At 43.1% G+C, this 16,470-nt stretch overlaps 1 protein-coding gene across 6 annotated transcripts in view; it reads left to right on the forward strand.

The window, feature by feature from the left end:
• Positions 1-311: 311 nt before the first annotated feature.
• LOC136444371 (latrophilin-like protein 1) overlaps positions 312-16,470 on the forward strand; it is a 44,759-nt gene continuing 28,600 nt past the window's right edge. For 3 of the 6 annotated variants that reach the window (XM_066441885.1, XM_066441886.1, XM_066441887.1), the window contains exon 1: positions 312-1,049. In XM_066441885.1, coding sequence (XP_066297982.1) covers positions 950-1,049 — 100 coding nt within the window. In that variant the 5' untranslated portion in view covers positions 312-949. The remainder of the gene's footprint in view (positions 1,050-16,470) is intronic. The other 3 variants (XM_066441888.1, XM_066441891.1, XM_066441890.1) reach the window with 1 other exon arrangement.

Raw genomic sequence — 16,470 nt, forward strand, 5'->3', positions numbered from 1 at the left:
TTGTTATGACGTGGGGACTATGAGTGGTCTTTTCTCTTAGGTGTGTCCCTCATTTACATATCAAAGGGCGATCCGCCTGAAGCGACAGGTAGCGCCGAAGCAAGATGGGTAAACAAGTTCACCGTTATCATAACGTCATCGACATTTTATGTTTATTGTGCGACTGGGAGCAATAAAACATACATTGTTACTGGGATATAGCAGATAGAAATGGGAATGGGAACATGTCCTGGGTGGTTGCGTGAGCCTAATGATACCGAACGGAACACACCCAACCGGTTTTCTCATCCTGCCCTCCCCTATTACAAAACCGCAGTTGGTAGCTTCCAAGAACATCTCTCTCCACTCTTACAAAGACTGCCAAGAGTTCGCGCCGTCGCAACGATTTCTCGTCTTCTCGCGCCGTCCAATCGACATTACGTCGACGTTGACGTCAAGCTGACGTTGCCGGGCGCTCATCTGGTGAATATATCAACGTCTAGAAGTCTTGGAGGGAAGATTTCAGCGCATGTGAGCGGTGTTGAGGGTAGTCTACACTAACCAGTCCCACTGTGTTTACGTGGTGAGAGGCGTGCGAGACCACGGAGCGAGTCAGAGTTGACACATCCCTGCTGAGTTACAGGTGTGGGCTTCCATCGTCTATCCCCCCTCAGCCAAAACAAACTTCACCCGCATGGACTAAAGCGGCCATGGAAAAATCACTTCTTTGTTGTAGGACTCTTGGCTAAAAAAGGGGACCGCAGCGCAACTTGAAGACCGATCCAGCGGGAAACTTGGTTGGCGGGGACGACTGGCCTTGACCCGGCTGATCATCTCCTGCGACCTGTGGCCACATCGCTGGGAACTGTGGTTGCTGCACTCCGCATAACTGCATCGTAAACTCTTCAATTCAAGAACGTTATCCGCCCAGAATACATCCATCTGAAACAACACTTGGCACCGACAAGATATGGGGGATAGAGGAAGACGACTGACCTCGGCTTGGAACGACGCCAGCCCGGCCAGCCATGTCCGCCTGCGCGCGGTCCTATGTGTCCTAATTTTACCAGGTAAGCACTAGCTATGTCTCCGCTAACTAGTTACAACATCTCGCGCCGCGCCACGCTTCTATCCCGTGCCGGGGCACAGGCGCCCGACCCCTTGCATGCGAAGTCCTGCCAGCGACACTCCCGATGCGCCCCGTGGACAACAAAGAACCCCACAGTAGCCGGACTGCTAGACAGCATATTTGTTCATGCCATGTTACCACTGGAGAGAACAACCTCTCTTCAGAAGTGTATGGTGAAGCAAGCACGACATGCATGTTTTTGTTCGCTTCTCTTCTATCCAAGCAATTGTCTCAAGTACTAGGTAGTCATAAGGGGGTGCAAGCGAACCGTGCCAGGAGTTTGCTAAAGGGAGATTGCTTCCACCCAAAGCGTCTCCATGTCTTCCGCTTTAGCGTCCCAGGCGCTGTAGGCACGTTTCCCGTCTCCCAATACCCCGGGTAACACCGGGTAAGCCGGCGGTACAGACGGTCCGGGGCGCGGCCTGAGCACCTGGTGAGGTCACGGGGTCGGGATCGCCTCCCAGACGGTTTATTTTCCCCTGTCCCAAGTGTTGACAGCCGTTAGAATGGATCAATAGAAAGCCAAACATATTAAGTCGACCAGCGACAGACATACATGAGAATGTGTGGGGTGTGTTGATATAGAGAATAGCAGGCCAAACATTCCTGTATCATTTGAGCATTCTCCCGGACAGTTTGCATCTACAGATGGAGCATCGTTGTTAAAGCACAATACTGCCCCGTATCTGTCCGGATTCGTACGGATCTGAGTTTCCGGATCCCGTGTTCCATGTCTGGATACGTCAGGATCCGAGGCCGTTTCATGCAGAGGTCTCTTTGACTTAATTGTCTATATAAACCTAACTCTTTCCTTCTCATCCTTTCCTTGCCACCATTTGTTACAGAACACACGTACGAAACATCATGCAAAAAACACATGTACGCATTTGATTCTGATATATCAAATTCTGTATCTATCTACTACTTAATACGAACTATTAGCAATATTCGTGACAGATGGCCCAATTGAATTAAAAACCCATAATTCACACGCCATTAGGTAAACATCATTATGATTGCTTTCTGTCCATGTATGTCGCAAATAGAACATATCATATTACCAGATTAAATCTAATCTGGTCCGTGACAATAGAGAACACTGGAGACAGCCGACTTTATTATGTTCGTTGCCGGTCGACCTTTTTACGACCCAACACAAAAGCAGATGTTGGATCAGTTATAAGGTTGTAGTGAAGGTAGATTGAATGTGAACCGTTTCCATCATTGCGCAGTGATCCAGGCCCCGCGGATGGCTGGAAAAATAGTGGAAATCGGCCAAAGAATAGTATGCTAAGGGAGTCGACTACGGGTAGAGGGTCCAATATGCTAGATGTCGCAAACTATAACTTCTATAGCGGACTAACCTCTCTGGCATGTTATCCGTCCATTTGGCCAATTTATACGATTTTTCCAGCGCCCTGTGGAGCCTGGTAGAGGCTACAGTGATGATGCAACTCTAGGACAATAACCCATATATGGGTTGTAGATATCTTCTGAGGGGATGTCAAAAACTACGCTTATTGTACTTCGAACTAGCTTCCATTGTAGACTTGGCTTCGTGGCCGCGGACACTTCGGGGCTTACTATGAGCTGTCGTCTGATTGTGTATCAGTTTTCAGTTTTTACCATGCCTCTGACAGTAGCCTGGTGTTAAAACCTGTTAAAGGCTGTTATGATTTGCTAATGAGGATGAAAGTGGCTGAGCAGCTGTACTAGGTTTGTATACCAGGCTACTCTGAAAGCCGTCCGACCTAAAGCCTGCGCCCACGCAGCAACTTCATAGACGATTACAATGGACGACTGTCAAAAATCCTGTACAATCAGAAAACAGCACATAATAACCAAAAGGTCCGGCGACGAAGCCTGCTATGTAGGCTACTTCCAACTGGATGCACACTCGTTCTAAACGTCGTGTTTTTATTGCATGAGCCTTTCTTATGAGAAGAGCTCATGCAATGAAAACACAGACCAAGAGAGCACTTATTGTCACTCGAGCCTCCGACGTGCAAGTACCGCGACTTTCAAGACAGACGCTGGAATGACCTCATCTAGATCTCCAAGTAGATGTATGGTTCTGCTCAGTCTCAGTATTACTTGGAGAAGACGAAGAATACAAAAGGTGCATGCGCACTACTAGAAAGACGTACTAGATACCGCGGAAAGGCAGGTGTAACATTGGATATCGACCCTACATCTGTTTGGAGATTACGAAGCTCTCAGTGTAGTCAGTTTACCGGGTTGCACCGAGCTATATCTACAATATATCGCCGGTCCTAGACAACAGATGAAGACGCAGTACCCACTCTAGCACTTCTGACAGACATCGACCTGGTAAGGAGGAACTTTGCCGGTCATTAATCTGAGACACCGCGGTGCTTCTTACAACAACGAGCACGTGAAGGAATCCAGAGGAAGTTCTCACGAAACCTCTTTAAGGAGAGAGACAAGAGAGAGTTGAAATTGAGCAGGGTCTCCCATCTGGAACGCGTCATCTTATCATGTAGTCTGCATCTTCCTAATCTCCAAGCAGATGTCAGGGGTAGAAAATCATGATGTTATCACGACTGACATAGTTTCACTGAGGTAGTGGCTGACATAAAAGCCAGGCCAGCCAAAAAACAAATTTCTACCCCCGACATCTGCTTGGAGATTACACCTTCCGGTGGTGCTCCAAAATAAAGACTGACTCCTTAAAAAAATGAAAGACGTTTCACTGAGCGAATGTTGCCCTTGGACGCAAGGATCAAACGAATCGCTTCCGTTTTATTTTCTTTCGCACCTCTTGTACATGTGTTTCAGATCTCCTGTGCCACTACCGCTGTAAATATTTCATGTAAATCTTATTGACCCTAGCCACTCTTCCCCTTGACCCAAAGCCTCACGGGTGGTAGGGTACTCTAGGTGAAATTATCGATAATACAAACAAGTAGAGTGAATAACTAACATACAATTTAGATTTTTCAAACAAAAGGTAGTAAGGGAACGCAAAATGGATGATAAGGGTGCAAAATAACCAATAACCATCCATCTTCTTAAATGAAGTATCTTTAAACTAGAGCCAAATGTTTCAAATTTTCTGATAGGTCCATACGTATGTTAAGCATCGCAGCCAACCACTACGTCATGATCTTTAAACGAGAAAACCCCAAAGCTGCATTTCACGACTTTGGTAAGCCGATTATTCTTCTGCGTCAACAAAGGTGATTATCACCTCGTAAGAGCTTCTTTCGGCCATATTCAACCACAACAGACTTTTGATAGCCATATTCAAGGACGCAGCACCTTTAAGCCCCTTCTGACTGGACCCGCGGTACGCTGGCGGCGTCGCTGCGTCCTAAACTGGATTTGTGTTACCCTTGACTTTAAAATGGGGATATCATTCAAAACATACAAGTATGACCAAAAAGACAACAAAACACACAAAGTTTAAAAAGGTTTGTTTTTTGTCGATGAAATACGTTGATTCGATCGGCCGCAGCGACGCCGCCAGCGTGCCGCGGGTCCCGGACGGTGAGAGCTTTACTGACTACCTATCCGGATTTAGATCTGAAAAATATACATCAAGAATAGATCCGGAAGTGTCTGTACTCTTCTGTGCACACCGAGGCTGGTTTAAGTCGGCCTAATTGGTGGTTACCAGACCGAGTCCTTGACAGTGAGCCCGGCACGTGTCCCTGGATAATAAGTCCCATCCGGACCGTGCGTTTATCATGCAGGACGAGCTTGTGGTCATCAGTAATCTCCAAGCAGATCTCCACGGTGCCAAAATCGTACAAGCTAGCCAGAGAAGCTCCAGTCAGCCAGAGAAGTTGTCAGGCACCGTCGGGTTGCAATAAAAACTCCTTCTGCCAGTTGGATACGGTCTTTGCAACCGTTGGGTCTGCCTGGAGACTAGTCATCAGTAGGAGGCCGCTGATAATGAATGAATGAATGAGAAAGGCAACATTTTCGAGAAAATGCAGAATATTCCCCTCCCATTACCAAGCTAAATGCACATTAGCATATCTTCTCCAATGAGATACATAAATCTTTTAAAAAGATTCATAATACATCATCAAAAAATCTACATTCGTTGACGTATTGTTAAGTATGAATACAGACATCTCAAGAAGAGAGATGTCTTACGCCCTCTCTCTGTTTCTTTCTGTCCGTGTCTGTCCCTGTCTTCTCTGTTTGACTCTGCATGTCTCTCTCTCTCTCTTTCTCTCTCTCTCTCTCCCCCTCTCTCTCTTTCTTTTTTCAAACGTTTGATTGTCCTGTCCCAGTCTTTGAATCAGGAAGTCACTTAACAGGTTTCAGTCAGTAGAGCGTCTACAGCGCGATGTTTAGGTGTCTGTGGCATGTTTACACAACGACACGCTCGTCTGTCACCCATACACACCCGTCTCAAGGACGCCGTTCACGCCTCAGAACACAAAAGAACAAAACAACTCAATTAGAGACAATCAAGTCGTCGTTATCACTGGTGTATATGCGTGAAAAGTGTCGTTTAGGGACGATTTTATAGGGTGATTGTATTATTCTATAATTATATCAACGATGTTATAGGGTACTTGCTACTGAATAAGAGACAATCAAGTCGTCGTTAGCACTGGTGTATATGTATGAAAAGTGTCGTTTAGGGGCGATATTATAGGGTGATTATATTATTCTATTATCATATTAACAATTGTATATAGTACTTGTGACTGGATGTGCATGATAAGGCCGTAACAACTCAATCAGTGGAAATTAAGTTGTTGCGATCGCTTGCTTACATTATATCACGAAACATGTCGTATAGGGACGATACTGTAGGGTAATTGTGTTTGGATGTAGTTACGCTAAATCTCATTAGCAGATACAGCTCAACACGGACAAAGAATACACCATATAATGTCCCTATCCTAAGTCACTCCAACCGAAATATTCCATATCGTTTGAAACGGCGGGCTTGATAAGCTGCAAATCATCATATGCTTTGTGTTTTCATGCCTCTTAAGTTCATATGTAGCAGTGAAAAATAACTTATCAATATACATGTATCCATGATATAATGTCGATAATATTCTATTCATAGGTATATCGGTGTAACGGTGGGGTCCCTAACTTCGAACGTAGTAGTAGAACGTAAATTTAGGAGTTCGACACCACAGTACATACAGTACAGCTGTCAGAAAATCGTTACGTTTTGTCTTTTAATGAATGATAAATAAACTTGCGTACTTAATCTTAACGTTTTCATTCAGTGGATGAAAACAAACATAGCTAGTTTCTGTATAAGGAGAAAAATACAGATTTGTACGAAGTTAAGGTACACGTCGGAGTTAGGTGACCCTCGGTTACATGGGTGCATCCAACGTTTGTTTGTATATCCATAAGCGGGTAGAAGATTACCAAGACGGAAACCCTCCTGCCTTTACAGGAAGAGAGAGTGGGAGGGGGTGATTTGTGAAATTGATAAAAAAAACGGCAGCGTTTATCTGAACTTGGCAGTCATGCAGCGTTCAGAAAATAGCCCAGGAAATCTATTTATATTCTCTCTAGCTGTTCCCAGATTATTATATTCCTCTGACAAAGCAAAAAAACGGGAAATGAAAGTCACTCGGGTCCACTCTTTGTATGAGAGCGACAAATTGTATTTGGGTACGGCCCAATCATGTCATGCAGGCGCCGTAGAAATCCCGAATGTATGTTTCCAGACAAACACACCAGACTTTGATGTACACAGACTTACAAACACTCCTGTGTGCCAGGCGAGAAGCTATGGGGAAGAGAAATATTTTCAGTTCCCCCGTCCATTTGAAGGGGACCATTGTTTCCCTCGCTGCGGAACTCTAGAAAGAGAAATAACACGCTAGGAGTGGAACTCGTTAAAGTGTGTGTTTGTTTTTTCGGTGTTTTAAGTGATGTCCAAACTGTGTTAATCCTAGTGGCTGAGGTCTGCTATAAACAGAGCTTTAAGTCTCTGTAGACAAGCCCCACTGTTGTTGTCTTTACAGTTACGGCTCGGGCACATTCGTCGTAGACCGTCGTACTATTTTGATGTCGTAGAAGTTTCAAGCAGGCTGTGACAGAACCAACCGCCGACAAGGATCTAAGACAGCCTTTCCGAAATTTTGTACGACATTGTTACGACCGTACTTCAGTTTACGGTCGTACGGCCATCGTACGACGATCGTACGATAAATGTGACCTGTTCAACAAACCAGAAATCCCTCCCTTCCGTAGTTTCATGCTTACACACGAACCTAACTTGTTCTTTAAATCACTTCACCGCGCAGATACACTCATGTACAGACTATCATCTAACTGATCGGGGATTTGATTAGCGTTGACCTTAACGTAGTTTCCAGCTTCCTGTGGTGCATTTGACATGATTAACATCGATTCTAAATCTGAAAGCCTATTAAATCAGCATCTGAATGTCTCTATTCCATTTAGGATTTCGATTCTCCACAATCACAGTAACAACTTAAAAGCAGACATATTGATTGAACCGTAGGTTTCAGTATGTGTACAGTAGATAAGACAACCCTGAAAGGTGAGTTCGGTGTTTTGTGCCGCGATTCTTGACGCCTTTACGTCCGGCTTAGCTAAAAGAAACATACAAAGAACACACTGCATGGCTTCCCGTACAAATGGTTTGCTTTTAGGACTAATGCTGTATATCCTGGCTCCGTGGGTGGCTAGAGTGGATACAGTATACACTTACGGTCTCATTCATGAGTTCTTTCGCCCCATAGGCTTACATGTTATAATACGTGTTTTACATGGGCGCGATCGTAATGAAGCTATAGGAAATGTTCCAATGTCATTCATTCTATGTTGAGAATATTTACCCTAGATCATGCAAACAAATTGCCAACAACTTCACTACATACAATCTCTGTTCATGGCAATTACAATCTGCACTTAGCTACGTACACCCCAAAAAAGGCACGGCTGCATCACTCAAAATGCAGGGCTGTGCACGTCCGACCTCACGCGCGGCTGCCAAACTTTACCTGCTAATTTCTTCAGTTACAAACAAGCTTTCGTCAGTTTGACGCTTGAGATCAGCTGGGCTTGCTGAAAGGGAATTCCCACCGATATAAACACACGTTTATTTTTTGGGTACAGATTCTTTTAGAACTGCACACTCTGAGTAATCATGCATGAATGAGACCTTACATGGCGTTCGAGGCTCGCGGTGTGGGCGATTTATCACCTGTACATTGGGTTGTAGCAACAGACTATTGTTCCAACATTAGTCCCAGAAAGGTTGTACTAATAAAGACGCCATGATACCGCCTAAGGTCTCTAATCACTAACTTTCCACACGATGTTTTAAACTGCAGAAAGGCTGGTCGAAGAGAGTCATTGCACAAGAATGCCATCCCTGATTCTATGTAAGATACTGCTCCCTAAGCCGTGAGAATGGGGCGTTGTTGCTTGATTGTTTATGCTTGTTTTTTTGGACCCATAATCCTAATGAGGGCGTAATCGTCTGTTTTACTGTAATCAACGTGACGTAGGAGTTTGTCAATTATATGGGTTGGGGAGATGGCCTCCGGCGGTACCCGACAGGGTATGACATGTGACATGTCATTCATTGGAGTGAAAGAGAATCGCTGTAATATCTATATACCGTCCTCTGTACCACGTAGGAACACTCAAGTTTTCTTCGCTGTACAATTTGAGAAGGTTTCACAGTTTTGGTACATGGCAACTTTGTTGGTGAAATTGTCGACAACGTTATTGCGTAGTGATCTGGAAATGTTAGGGGTCAATTACCGACATGGACGCTTTTGTTCACTGACCCGAAAAGAGGCTCATTATTTAGGATAAACCCACAGATTCGTTGGAATGTTTGAGCGCAATTTAGAAATTGAACATTTGTACAAGTGCGTGGTACAATTTCGACTATCAGTCAAGATTATAAAGATTGTCGCAAATTGCCGCAAGAACGTCATGAATGACGTCACAAAATGGGGACAACAAATGGCTTCTCAATTGTTCATTTTCTTGGGGATATGTCAGGGGTTTTACACGTCACCGCTCAGAATGTTATTCTAACCTCATAGCATAATCTCTCCAATTAACGGATAGACTTTATAAAGAAAAGACCAATGATAGTTCAGGGATTAAGTGTTTAATACCTTAACACGTTTTGAATGAAGAGAATTTGGGTGTCACTGTGTCACAACAGCAATAGATTGACAGCCCAATTTACATTCTAATGTGAATGGATTTTATCCTTCAGAACAAAGCGTTTTGATAAGTCGCATAGACGTCTTAAAGCCTTATTCGTTAACTAACGATAATGTGATGAAACAAAAACAAATCGTAAAATATGTGAAAGTATTCTTAAATGGCACATACGAACATAAGTCATGACCCAAACGCTCTCTGGAGATCTCGTGCAGTTGTCAAGTCTCGCGCGATCAAAGACCCCAAAGGGCCCTCTTGTCTTTCTTGTTTATGCCTTCCAGCTCTATGACGCAAACAACAGAAGAAAATCATTGAGCACACAGAATGATCTCTTTATAATTTGGCCCTGGGGTTCCCAAACACAATTGAGGTGCCGTGACTACATGTGCGATCTGACACATTAAATTTTTCACCTGTCTGAATTATTTATCATCATCACATTGTCGGAGACAACATGCTGTAACATTAGATGTTTTCGAGCCTTTGTGGTCTTGTTTCGTGTCGTTCGCGCTCATTCTTTGTGAGGATAATAGTCATCATGAACGTCTATGAACCAAGTTTATCATGCAAATGAAACAACATACTGTAAATGCAGAAATGTTCGCGGTGTTTTTTTGTTCAGGTTTTCGCGGCAAGCTCTCCGACGCGAACTTAAAACCATCGCAAACACTCCATTTTCTCCCTACCGCGAAATTAAAACCACGCGAACTTAAATGCATTTACAGCATTTCGTGAAGGTTATGTTTTCGGTGCTGTCTGTCTGTCTGTCTATCTGTCTGTCAGTCTGTGGACAGCATAACTGGAGACCCTGCGGTTGGATCCTAATGATATTTGGTATGTGGGTAGTGGTTGGGAAAACGAAGGTCAAGTTCGATATTGGGCTCCCTAGCGGCTTTCTAAGGCACTGCAGCTGAACTTTCAGTTTTGATTCCTCATATGATACCTTCTAAAATGCCTTAGGCCAAACTGAAAAAAAAATCCTTTCATTTACTCCGTGGATGGTAATTATGTTGTTTCAGCTTCTAAAAACAGACTCTTCCGAGAAGCCGTGTCCTCGTTCCGGGTCGCTGATCAAGGGTTATGGGTTCCAATCCCACACCTTTTCGTGACAGCTTCTGCTTTCTATCACCTGCAAAGCACTGTACCTTGTGTAAGCAATGTTTTAGAAAAAAAACCCAGAAAAATGGTTGGTATGTGCTCAACATGTCTAAGTTCGGAGACCACAGCACACATAGGTCGCCCAAGCTGATATTTTTATTCCATTTTCAGGTATTTCGTAACGCCATCGATACGGCGAATTGTAAATCAGAATGCTACAGAGATATGTCCATCTGGACTCCAGACATTGCTAGTATTGAATAACCCAAGCACACAGAAATCTTAAAAGCTTCCAAACACATCACCCTACAGGTTACCTAGCAGGGATAACACATTTACATAGCTAAGTGGAGGGAAATGCGAGTAAAGTAGTTCAAACATCTGTTAAAAAAGTGCTTTTATTTTTAGCCGCCAGGTAACAGGGGAGGACTTTGCGATCCTTTATTGTTATTACTAGACACTATCTCATTTCGTGCGTGGTTGGGAACATTGTCTGTTATCTATGTTTCCATGCCACAGGGCTCAGAGATACGGGCTGTTGAGCGTCCGTCATTCTATGTAAATCCTTAAAAAAAACCCTCCCCCTTTAGTGGATATGCTCTTTTTGACATTCACAAACACTAGAGGCGGTCTATTGCGTACTATTTGCAGCTGCTATGACTTGTAACAAGTTACTCTCTTCACCATATTAACTTTTGTTTATCCTAACATTGATTGTAACACCATAGCAAACTTATTAACGAATCTAACAAAACCTGAATACATTATTTTATCAAACAATAGCTATCAACTATGCAATGTTCATAAACATTGTTTTCATTCTATTAAAGATTCACGACTTAATTTCGCGTCAGCTATTTCATGTCCTGTGGAATTTTAGCCTATAATTCCTTACTTAAGCCGTTCATTTTGACGTCAAATCGCGGTAAGACATGAAATATTAATAGTAGGATTTTTACAAATGACGTCATGTACAGAAGTAGAATATTTTGTCAGTTTGAAAACGCAGCTTACATGTGGTTGGCAAATATGCCGGCTACACAAACAGAGCCGTAATAGTGTTGTGTGTCTGTCGCTAAAACAGCAGGCTTTCAACTGCGATGTGTGATCAAACAGGCTTTCTTTGCACAACATGGGAAGAGCCTAGTGATGAAATACTTACCCATCGTGTGGGAGTCAGTACGAAAGCCTAGAACGACAATACCCACAAGTCTCCGTATAGGCTGTGTGCGCACAAATCTCTGCATAGCCTGTGTGCTCACAGACCAACACAGCCTATGCCGAGATCTATAAGCACATAGCCTTTGCGGAGGCCTGCGATCATTGTCGTTCTGGGCTTTCGTAAGTCAGTGGCTGTTTGTTGAACATACCTTCGTCACATGACAACATACAGTAATGTCAACAGGGCTAAAGGTGCTGTTTGGTGGCAGTAGACAGGATATGTAACGTTGTTAGGACTTTTTAAAGTTTAAACATGTTTGAAGAGTCATCGAGGCATATTTAAAGTGTAATAATTGCGGTACTAGTAACGTTGATATGTTAACATGGTAACAAAAGCAAACTTACAAATTAGATCAAGATGTTGTAGGTGTAATTCAAAAATAAATGTTTTGACTTGACACTGACTTCCCCCCTAAAACCAGACAACTACTTGATATGTTGATGAAGGTTAGACATCCAGGTAATAAGATAGCTACTCAGGCAACTGGAGAACTGTTTTTTTTTTTCAGTCACTGACGAAAGATGGCGGATGCTGTCTGAAACGTCTCACTGTTTCAAAATTTATCCAGTTGCTTGAGTAACTATTTTTGGCGTAAGAGTTAGACAATTATTTGTCTCTGTATTGAGAGTTGAGTACTTTAGCCGCAACTGCGTCATAATAAAGGTGATCCAAACCACAGTGTTCCGAATTTAACCGGTTATAACTGCCATTCGGCGCATCTTCCCAACTGCGCAGGCACGGGGCGGCAGCTGGTTATATCACACCAAACGACTTGTCAAATTGCAAACCGTTCATATCCAACGCTAACTGCCGTTTGGAGCTATCTAATGAAGAAACCCCACCGTACTTGGTGACAATAGGTTCAGTTTTGCCAAAATTCGCGGAGAAAACACATCAGGTCTGGGTTTATAAGACCAACACTTGATCATAAGTGATTGACTTAGTGTCAGCCGAGGTGTCCTGGCTATAGCCTCTACCAGGCCCCGCGGATGGCTGGGTAAATAGTAGAAATCGGCCAAATAGAGTGAATAGTATGCTAAGGGAGTCGGCTATGAAGAGAGGGTTCAATATGCCATCCATCTAGAGGTCGCAAACTGTAACTTCTATAGTGAACTAACTTCTCTGGCATGTTATCCGTCTATTTGGCCAATTCTTACGATTTTTCCAGCGACCTGTGGAGCCTGGTAGAGGCTATTTTGGCTACGCAGTACGCGTCCAATAAAACAGACCAAACCGTCTGTCTAAATTTTTGCCGTCACAGAATATCGGCAAACGTCGTTGTGTGTAAACGAGCAGCATTTACACATCTAGGCGAAGTAGCTGCTGTAATTTGGAGTGGATTCAAGACTGACTGCTGCATGTGTTGGCAAATTACAGTTGTTAAACCAAGACTGAATGGAGACAAATTGTCTGTCTCGTGATGGCGTGTTGCGACTTGGACTGTCTCATGTTAAAGTTCTACTCAGGAAAGGGGGGGGGGTGCTATCAAGGACATGACAAAATGGCGGTGACCTAAAAGTCATCTAGTATATGGGGCACGATAACTGAAATGAAAGTAGGGACGGAATCTATTAAAAGAGCTTAAATACCTTTTTCTGTCTTTTGTAAATTGAGTGATCATCCAGTCTATCATATTCAGTTTCAGGGTATCTTTATTCTTTATCAAAAATTGCAACAAGACAATTCATAGTGGAGCGCCAGGCAGACAAGCTGATGTTGCGGACCACTCAACATTACAATTACACTGAGTACAACGATAAGACACTAGAGGCAATTCAGTCAAATAGACAATTTAAAACAATGTAGTAAATGTAGTAAATGTTAAATGCGCAGTTTAGAGATGTCTCGTCTCAGCTGTGTATCAACTAGGATCATTTACTAATTCATTCATGATCAACTTAACGCTCGAGCCAATGAATAAGAATGCGTTGTCCCGACGGAAGAATAGTAACCGCAACGTAACGGGCGGATTTTCCCTGTCCTTGGTGCTGACTGGATATCAAACGAGAGCGCTGCGCCATCCCTGCTTTGTCTGTCAATACCTTCTTCATACATAGGAAATTCCAGCAGAATGTGGTTAGGCACGTATTCTATAACGACTGTTTCCCCCTAATTTGTTTATCTTCAAGAACCCATGGTTACGTTTCCACTCCCAAAATGAAGTGATTAGTAGGGCAGATAGGAGTGACTAAATAGCAGTGTCGCCGTAATTGTATACATTAGGAACGCTAACATAAAATCAGGAAACCAGTGATAACCCGAAATTATGTCTCCCTTCTCCGTTGCCAAGACATTAGACAGTTTTCCGACGACATGACACTGCTTTAAGTGAGCTCGGGCCATTCAGGAGGCCATATACTGAACGTGAGTGGGGGTTCATGATACATGTGTAACCAGACGGCGTCACCGAAATCCATAAGCTTATGTTAGTGGAAACATTTTCATGGCAGCTCCTTTTTTACTCCTGATCGTAGATGAGATTGTATATCAATAGAGCTAGTCTCTGTCAGGCTCTATGGTATGCTAGGAAATACTAGTAGTAAAGATTGGTCAGACTGGCTGTATAATGCCACTTTTCTACAGGAGATAGCCGGTTTCGGAGCTACACATGTTAGTATGTACGAGGCCTCCACTTTGGTTGTAGCAAAAATAGTAAAAAAATGTCCAATTAGTCTGAATAAGTAAAATGTGTAACTCATTATTAGTTGGTCGGCTAATTTCATTGGCAAATTATTCAACGTATTTGGCAACTTTCTACAATTTTTTTTCCTAAGGCCACAGCAAGTAATTTTTATGGATGACATCAGCGCGCTCATTAATTTTCGCCTGATTTCGAAATAAAAAACAAGAAATTTCATTGCCCTCCGACTGTGGTCAACATGTCAAAAATGGGCAAATATGTCGTAAATGTTGACAGTCTAAGGTGTTTCGTTGCATATGAACACCCAGTGTGGTTCCTGCCCATGATGGTATAATAACAAGCTGTTTTCTGCATTTGTTCTAGCAGGGACATTATATAAATAATGGGGGGGGGGGTCTAGTTAATTGAGCTGTATAGTACACAAGGTGTTTCATGGCTTTTTTCTGCATTTGTTGTAGTTAGTCTATTGAGATGTACATGTATACACATCTTCAAGGACATGTTTACTGTTGAATCAAGGAGGTTTTATATTATGTACGGAACCTCATTGGTTGAATACAGGAATAAAAGACCTGTTGGTTATGATATCATATTTCGTCGCCTCAATTCTTGTTTAACAAGATTTATGATCTCAAAATTTGAAAACATAGGAATCTTGTTTTTTTTTGCCCGCCGTGTTTTTTTTTCGCCCTATCTCATTAATTTTGGAGTCTGCGGAGGATGTCATCCATAAAATTTACTTGTTGTGGCCTAACATCCCAATTAACAACCCAATTAGTCAGGTGGAGATTAGAATAGTACTATCATTGCAGCTGTTGTTGTTCACCTTGTAGTGCAAGTTTCCTTGCTGTATTAGTAGTAGGGTATATTTTCACAGGAAGGGGATGCTAGCATCTCCTCTTTAACGTGCTCGGTGCACCTCCTCTAACACGTGACCCCATTTTACGTCCTTTCCGAAAGACGGGTGCAGTCCCAACCGAGCTGTCCTTCCCAGGATTGAAATGAGGGTCTCCCAGTTACAAACTAATTGGAACCAGAAGCTCAACTGTGAGGCTGCTGCCAGTTGAGCTACAGGGATGCAGCCCCTATCGTGAAAGCTTGTCGGACAGACGTTTGTATTTTCTCACGGCCTAGGCATTTCCCATCCTCTCATCAAGGACTATCCTTGCTTAACCCTTGGCCTGCTAAGCCCCTGCAGGTGGTTCGACTCGGGGATGGGGTCGTCTGGTAGCTAACAAACTCACACCAGTTGGATGTATCATTTACATGGCGCGACATTCGCGACCTCCGATTCTTTGTGTTGGTTGTTAGCCAGTCTAGCGCCAACGTGATTTGTCTCTCGGGGTGACGTCATTGTTTGGGTTCACTTAGTGTTGGCAAATATCCCGCCTATCTGACATCGAGAGTAGGACATGTAGTTGTGAGAGTCGCAAGAGCCGTTTTAAGTAAATGAAGTTTTTGACTTCAGGGGAAGTCTTTGACTGTTGGGAAGAAAACAACACAAAATTGTTCACCCGAATACATATCTAGATCTGTGCCGTAGGCAGTTTGGTCTCTGCAGCTGTCTCTACAATCAACAGCCACTATCCATGATTTTATTATGGTATTGCCCTCCCGAAAATTGTTAAAAGAGAAACTTTTGATGAAAAGACAGAGTTCGTCTAGCTCGAATGCTCCCCAGGGTAGCAAACTAATTTATGGTGTGTATGTCTAGTAGATATTTGTCAAACGTTTTGCTGCCTGTTATGTTATTTGTGGGGTTAAATGTAGATTTCCATGTGAAAGTGTTTAAATCTACACACACCACAGCACAATTTCTTCTGAGGCGTCGGAAGAAACATTCAGGCGTACAGAATCTACTCACCTCATTAAACTCTTCAGTGAATTCCCCGTGGTGAATCAGTGATATATCATGTCACTGTGAAGTCAGGAGTGCACCGAAATGGCGTCCAACCTTCAAACACCAACTTGTCTCACCCTTTTAATGTCTTTTGACAGAAAACATTGAAGTTGTCCCGTCCATAACTTTTTGCCTCTCGTCACGTGCTTGTTGGGGTAAACATAAAAAACGAAGTGTTGATATAAGTCAAGATGTGAACGAGGCGGCCTCAAACTATGAGTCATCGTATGTACGTGTGTTCTACTACAGTTTGAAATGATGCCAAGAACAAGACTTACGGCAAGAATCATTTTCCAAATTAAGTGAAACCTATAACAAATACAATAGGG

The sequence above is a fragment of the Branchiostoma lanceolatum genome, chromosome 11, assembly GCF_035083965.1.
Source record: "Branchiostoma lanceolatum isolate klBraLanc5 chromosome 11, klBraLanc5.hap2, whole genome shotgun sequence".
Taxonomy (NCBI): domain Eukaryota; kingdom Metazoa; phylum Chordata; class Leptocardii; order Amphioxiformes; family Branchiostomatidae; genus Branchiostoma; species Branchiostoma lanceolatum.